At 36.0% G+C, this 7,928-nt stretch overlaps 1 protein-coding gene across 1 annotated transcript in view; it reads left to right on the forward strand.

The window, feature by feature from the left end:
• Positions 27-7,928, forward strand: part of LOC109846855 (2,3-bisphosphoglycerate-dependent phosphoglycerate mutase-like) — a 25,744-nt gene continuing 17,842 nt past the window's right edge. The window contains exon 1 of the mRNA XM_020416094.1: positions 27-86. Within this exon, the coding sequence (XP_020271683.1) occupies positions 27-86 (60 nt within the window). The remainder of the gene's footprint in view (positions 87-7,928) is intronic.

The raw sequence follows: 7,928 nt of genomic DNA on the forward strand, positions 1-7,928 counted from the left end.
CGGCATGGTGAAGGATCAAGACCCAGATGGGCCCAAAAAGTGGAGCCCAGGATGTTGATGATGATGTGTCAGCGGACTTGGCATCAGTCTATTGTCTATGAGTTGTATCCTTAAAGGTGCCAGCCTGTACTTCTGTTTATCTAAAAGGTCCCCACAAACCTAAATATTTTGAGCTTACTTCTAGATAGAATATTTTCCTGACTAATTTCGAAACGCTAAAAAGATTTAGGAGACTGATTTCGAAATACGAAGACTTGGAGAGTAATTTTAAAATACTTAAAAATTTGGGAAAAATGTGTACAGGTCCCAAAAGCAGAAACTTCATGTGACGAGGCCTCTCATACTTTTCCCCATGTGAATCAGCCCCTTGATGTGTGATACTTTGTATTTCAGCCTTTTTTATCAATTATTACATGCCAGCTAAGCTAAAATCCTCAAATTATCCTTATCCTTTCTGCTCAATCCTTCAGACCCAGCATCATCTCCTCTCTCTCATCTCCTCTCTCTCTCTCTCTCTCTCTCTCTAAAACTAAGAGTTTTCTTAAGCTCGTCACCCTGGCCCTCGCCCTCCTCGCCGTTGCCGCCTCCGCTCAGGCCCCCAAGGCTCCCCTCGAGTTCGTCGTCGCCTCTCCTCCCCTCCTCCACCTGTCCTCATCGCGCCGTAGATCGCCGCCGTAGAGCTTGAGGAAAACGCTCGAAAAGCTCGGGCAATTGAAGACTGTTGAGGAGCGCAGGGAGATGATCCAAAGGTATGATGTTAATGGAGATGGTGTTTTATGCTTTGATGAATTTAAGAAGATGATGCTACGAGAGTAGATTGGTTTTTAAGATTGATATTTACCGTAAATGATGATGTTGTTGTGCCCGTTGAGATTTGGACATTACTTTTTCTTTTTTTTTATTTGAGATGACTTTGATCAATTGAGGGTTCATGTTGATAATATATCTACGTTTTTAATTTCTCACATGACTGTGGATTTATCCTTATGAGCTTCTGTATTTGTAAATTGTGACTGATTCTGTTGTGGATATTCTTTTAGTCACCAGGCCGAGATGCATAGATTAGCTAGAAGAAAAAAAGAAAAAATGTTTGACCAACTACAAATAAATGAACGATTTAATTTTAAAAAATAGTCAAAAGTTGTCCCCATTTTTCCACTTTCACGAGACATCCACGCCTTTTTGGAGGAAGCTGAATTTACAATAAACCTAATGTGCTCAATCTTTTTGTATTTTAATTTCGAACATATTTTTAAAATAGACCACTTTTAAAACTTAATTAGCAAAATAGGCTGAAAAAATATTTAATTATCAAAAATCATTGTAAGCTGGGACGGTAGTTATAAATCGTTGTTATAAATGAGGATACAGTCATGTTTTTATAAATCATTGTTAATTATATTTGATAATAGTTATACCTAATGATATGTTATTTCTAGATGTTATCGTGGTAGTTCTAGTAGCCCTCGAGATAGTTTTAGCTGCTACAATTGTTAATTCTGGCTACTAAGTTAGTTCTAACCGCTACTTATTATTTTTGCTTCTACCTTAGTTCTAGCTTCTATTACCCTAGTTCTAGCTTGTATACAGCCAGTTCTAGTTCACACCTTGCTAGTTCTAAACCTAGCCCGCGTTTTTTACCTTCACACTTGTTAATTCATACTTCTACGTTAGTTCTAGCTTATATTACCCTAGTTCTAGCTTGTATACAGCCAGTTCTAGCCCACACCTTACTAGTTCTAAACCCAGCCCGCGTTTTTTACATGCACACTTGTTAATTCTAGCTTCTAGATTAGTTCTAGCTTCTATTACCCTAGTTCTAGCTTGTATACAGTCAGTTCTAGCCCACACCTTGTTAGTTCTAAACTCAGCCTTCGTATTTTACCTTCACACTAGTTAATTCTTGTTTCTACGTTAGTTTTAGCTTCTATTACCCTAGTTCTAGCTTGTGTATAGCCAGTTCTAGCCCACACCTTGCTAGTTCTAAACCCAGACTTTGTATTTTACCTTCACACTTGTTAATTCTTGCTTCTACGTTAGTTCTAGCTTCTATTACCCTAGTTCTAGCTTGTATACAGGCAGTTCTAGCCCACACCTTGCTAGTTCTAAACCCAGCCTTCATATTTTACCTTCACACTTGTTAATTCTTACTTCTACGTTAGTTCTAGCTTCTATTACCCTAGTTCTAGCTTATATATAAGCTAGAACTGACTGTATATAAGCTAGAACTAGGGTAATAGAAGCTAAAACTAAGGTAGAAGCTAGAATTAACAAGTGTGCATGTAAAAAACACGGGCTGTGTTTAAAACTAGTAAAGTGTGGGCTAGAACTAGCTGTATACAAGCTAGAACTAGAGTAATAGAAGCTAGAACTAACGTAGAGCAAGAATTAACAAGTATGAAGGTAAAATACGAAGGTTGGGTTTAGAACTAGCAATGTGTGTGCTAGAACTGGCTGTATACAAGCTAGAACTAGGGTAATAGAAGCTAGAACTAAGCTAGAAGCTAGAATTAACAAGTGTGCATGTAAAAAACGTGGGCTGGGTTTAGAACTAGTAAGGTGTGGGCTAGAACTGGCTGTATACAAGATAGAACTAGGGTAATATAAGCTAGAACTAACGTAGAAGCATGAATCAACAAGTGTGAAAGTAAAACACGCGGGCTGGGTTTAGAACTAGCAATGTGTGGGCTAGAACTGGCTGTATACAAGCTAGAACTAGGATAATAGAAGCTAGAAATAACGTAGAAGCAAGAATTAACAAGTGTGATGGTAAAATACGAAGTCTGGGTTTAGAATTAGCAAGGTGTGGGCTAGAACTGGCTGTATACAAGCTAGAACTAGGGTAATAAAAGCTAGAACTAACGTAGAAATAAGAATTAAGAAGTGTGAAGGTAAAATACGAAGGCTGGGTTTAGAACTAGCAAGGTGTGGGCTAGAACTGACTGTATACAATTTAAAACTAGGGTAATAGAAGCTAGAACTAAGCTAGAAGCTAGAATTAACAAGTATGCATGTAAAAAACGCGGGCTGGGTTTAGAACTAGTAAGGTATGAGATAGAACTGGCTGTATACAAGCTAGAACTATGGTAATAGAAGCTAGAACTAACGTAGAAGCAAGAATTAACAAGTGTGAAGGTAAAATACGAAGGCTGGGTTTAGAACTAGTAAGGTGTGGGTTAGAACTGGCTGTATACAAACTAGAACTAGGGTAATAGAAACTAGAACTAAGCTAGAAGCTAGAATTAACAAGTGTGCATGTAAAAAACCATTTGTTGAGTTTAGAACTAGCAAGGTGTGGGCTAGAACTGGCTGTATATAAGCTAGAACTATGGTAATAGAAGCTAGAACTAACGTAGAAGCATGAATTAACAAGTGTGAAGGTAAAAAACACGGGCATAGTTTAGAACTAGTAAGGTGTGGGCTAGAACTGGCTATATACAAGCTAGAACTAGGGTAATAAAAGTTAGAACTAAGATAGAAGCAAAAATAACAAGTAGCGGTTAGAAGTAACTTAGTAGCCAGAATTAACAATTGTAGCAGCTAAAACTAACTCGAGGGCTACTAAAACTACCACGATAGCATCTAGAAATAACATATCATTAGGTATAACTTTTATCAAATATAATTAACAACGGTTTATAAAAACATGACTGTATCCTCATTTATAACAACGATTTATAACTACCGTCCCAGCTTACAGCGATTTTTGGTAATTAAATATTTTTTCAGCCTATTTTGCTAATTAAGTTTTAAAAGTAGTCTATTTTAAAATTTTGTTCGAAATTAAAATACAAAAAGATTGCGCACATTAGGTTTATTGCAAATTCAAATTAAAATACAAAAAGATTGCGCACATTAGGTTTATTGCAAATTCAGCTTCCTCCAAAAAGGCGTGGATGTCTCGTGAAAGTGGTGCAAATTCAGCTTCCTCCAAAAAGGCGTGGATGTCTCGTGAAAGTGAAAAAATGGGGACAACTTTTGACTATTTTTTAAAATTAAACCGTTCATTTATTTGTAGCTGGTCAAACATTTTTTTCTTTTTTTTCTTTTATTCTTCTAGCTGGATTAATGCTCTGTGCGTCTCGGCCTGGTGACTAAAATAACATCCACAACAGAATCGGTCACAATTTACAAATACAGAAGCTCATAAGGATAAATCCACCGTCATGTGAGAAATTAAAAACGTAGATATATTATCAACATGAACCCTCAATTGATCAAAGTCATCTCAAATAAAAAAAAAGTAATATCCAAATCTCAGCGGGGCACAACAACATCATCATTTACGGTAAAGATCAATCTCAAAAACCAACCTACTCTCGTAGCATCATCTTCTTAAATTCATCAAAGCATAAAACACCATCTCCATTAACATCATACCTTCGGATCATCTCCCTGCACTCCTCAACAGTCTTAATTGCCCGAGCTTTTTCGAGCGTTTTTCTCAAGCGGACGGGTGAGGGGAGGGGAGGCAGCGGCGAACTCGAGGGGAGCATTGGGGGCCTGAGCGGAGGCGGCAATGGCGAGGAGGGCGAGGGCCAGGGTGATGAGCTTGAGAAAGCTCTTAGTTTTAGAGAGAGGAGAGAGAGAGAGAGAGAGAGAGAGAGAGAGAGAGAGAGAGAGAGAGAGAGAGAGAGAGAGAGAGAGAGAGAGAGAAGATGAGAGAGAGAGAGAGAGGATATGAGTGTTGGGTCTGAGGGATTGAGGAGAGAGGATAAAGATAATTTGGGGATTTTAGCTTAGCCGATATGTAATAATTAATAAAAAAGTACTGTAGTACAAAGTGTCACACATCAAGAGGCTGATTCACATGAGAAAAACTATGAGAGGCCTCGTCACATGAAGTTTCTGCTTTTGGGGCCTGTACACATTTTTCCCTAAAAATTTTGGAAACTAATTTTAAAATGTGAAAGCTTTGGGGCACTAATTTTAAATTGGTTTTTCTCACGGGTGCCTAAGGGCACCGATTAATGTGAATTATCTGTAATACAAATTTAGAAATATTTCTAATAATTCCATTAATATGGCATAATATTACAATTTGTTTCTCTCCCTTCTACTCTTCACTTATTAAATCTGGTTGGATTATTCACACTTCAATACCTTGATGTTTAACTCATTTTTAACTTTGATGCACAATGTTTGTTTTTGCCCAAATAAATGCTCCAACGTCCAAAAAAAATTTAATTTGATACTTCAAAGTTTCTTTTGCCCAAACGTACTCTAAAGTTCAACAAATATTTAACTTTTATATCCTAAAGTAAAAAAAAATCAAATTTGACACCCAAAAATTGATATTTCCATTAATTTATTTAAAAGTTGGGTTCGCAAAGTAAAATTTTGTTTAAAAATTAGGGGAATCTGAGCTGAAATTTATTGAACTTTGAGGTATTAAAGTTAAAATGAGATAAAGTTGGGGGTAATTTTTTTGTGCAAAAGAATACTTAGAAATTTCAAAGTTAAAATAAGATTTAAATACGTAAAGTAAACATGAGGAAGAGAGAGAAACAATTTTAGCATGCATGATTTGCATTTAAGGCAGCGACAGAAATAGAGAGAAAATATGAGGAAAATTATTGCACTTAAAACATAATGTGAAAAGAGGATTGCTTTGGTACTCCTAAAATACTATTTTTCTTATTTTTAATTATTATAAAATAAAAAAATAGGGTTGTAAATAGGGAAGGGCATTTTTGTCCTTTCTATTTAATACTAATTCCTTTATGTTTTTAACTTCGATTCCAACATTGTTCAGTTTTCCCTTACTCCGCCTCAGTAACAAACCTATTGTCCTCAACGTCATTAAATTTGCAAGCTCTCTTATGGCGTTGCTCCAACTACAGAAGATGACGACAACATTTATGAAATTATACATGATCTTAGTTTTAGAGGCTTTTTTCTATTAAAACTTTTTGAAATATCAACCAAAATAAAGTTAGATGGCAATAGTATCAGCTTGAGAACTTTTTCTATTAAAACTTTTTGAAATATCAACCAAAATAAAGTTAGATGGCAATAGTATCAGCTTGAGAAATCAATTAAAGTTGCATACTATCAATATCAACCAAAATAAAGTTAGATGGCAATAGTATCAGCTTGAGAAATCAATTAAAGTTGCATACTATCCGTGTCATTCTTAACACTTCTCTAGTATTTTGTCCGAATAGTGAAGTTTTTTATTTACTTGATTTATTAGAGGGGGAAAAGGGAAACTTTAAGGCCTCGGTTTATTTGAAAATTTTGCATGATATATGAGATAAATTTGATCTTTTCAAAGTTAATTTGACAGAAAAAATAAGAGAGAAAAAGTACGATAATTTATTTTTAACTTTTTCCAATTTATATGAGTGAAAAGGATTAAATTGTAAACATAAAACAATATAAGAAAATTTAGATTGCAATAAACATAAACAATGAAGTTTGAAAGGAGAGGAAAACACAGCATAAGATAGATAAGGTAAATTGTTAGTTCTAAAATTCTATCTAATACAAAAACGATTTTAATCCCCACATCTAATTCCTAAGGTGCCGTTATACGATACGATCTTGGTCTCTTCCCCGGGCAGGAACAAGGTCCAGCGGAGAATTTTACTTTAATGGGAAGTGTGAAGCTTTCTCTTCTTATGGAAAGTGTGGAGCGTTACATGATAACGCGGTAAAAATTATAAAGTGAAATATTAGTTAGTTGGAGGATTCTAACTAATCATAAATTATGTTACTCTCCTAATTAATTTGTATTTCCTAAAATAACTTTTTTAACTAATTGAAATTATAGTTAATTAAAATTTTGGGTGTGAAACACCTCCTAACCGTTAAATCTATCTATCTAGAGATGTGAGAGCTATTTTTAAGGAATTTATTTATAGATATATTATCGGTGTTCCAACAAATCTTCATTGAGCACCGAAGTTGCAGGCATATGTAAAATAATTCCCGAATTTGTGGAATTTAATCCACATTAACGGGTGCCCAAGGCCGCCCATTAGGCAAACCCATATTAAATACTTAAGGCTGCATTTGGTAAGAGAATAAATGAAGGGTTAAGGAGGTTTAACCCTCCATTAGCCTGCCAAACAGAAAAAAATGTCAGTGGGTTAACAATCCGACACATGACCCCAAAAGCCCATTTATTCTGTCAACCCACGGCTTAACTGTTCCTCGTAAGAAAGCGGAACAACGCTTGTTCCGCCTTCTCACGTGAGGGTAGGCAGCGGAATTTAGGAAAAAAGTTCATCTGGATCTTCTGTGGGTAGGCAACGGAGTTCGGCAGCGGAGTTAGGAGAATCAGGCAACGGAATTTGGAGGGAAAGAAGTAGAGGGAAATTTCTTTGTGGGATTTTCTCAGATCACACTCAACCGGTTGCCGATCTCAAGTGACAGAAGGCCAAGGATTTGAATGTTTTCGTTGAAAGTTGGTTTTGAAATGGAATCCATTAAAACTTCAATCGCTTATAATGAATTACACAACAAAATAAGAAAATTACAACTCTCTAGAAAATAACACAGGAATCGTTTATCAAATCCTGCTTTTGTGGGATCTTTGCCTGTGCCATGGGTGCGTTAGCCCGTGGACCGCCGATTCATAAGATTCTGATTGAACCGTGAAGGCTTTTGAATATTCTTTTTCGTTTATCGAAATAAGAACCTTAAGTGAATATCTTATCGGTGTAAGATGTTCACTCTTCCAAAGATTAAGTCTGAGCTTAGATCTCTAGGAATCACCAAAAGCTTCTTAAAAGTATTTTTTTGAAAGATGAAGACTCTCTCTTGCTCAAAATCACCAAAAGCTCAAGCCTCTATGCTCTAATTACCTTGGATCTACTCTCCGTCCTTGGTTTCGTGTGTAAAGAGGTATTTATAGGGATAGGGGTGCATAACTATGAAAATGGAAGCAAGATAACTGACCAGTCATCTTTTCTTTGGGTGCG

The sequence above is a fragment of the Asparagus officinalis genome, chromosome 7 (assembly GCF_001876935.1).
Source record: "Asparagus officinalis chromosome 7, Aspof.V1, whole genome shotgun sequence".
In the NCBI taxonomy this organism is placed as follows: Eukaryota; Viridiplantae; Streptophyta; class Magnoliopsida; order Asparagales; family Asparagaceae; genus Asparagus; species Asparagus officinalis.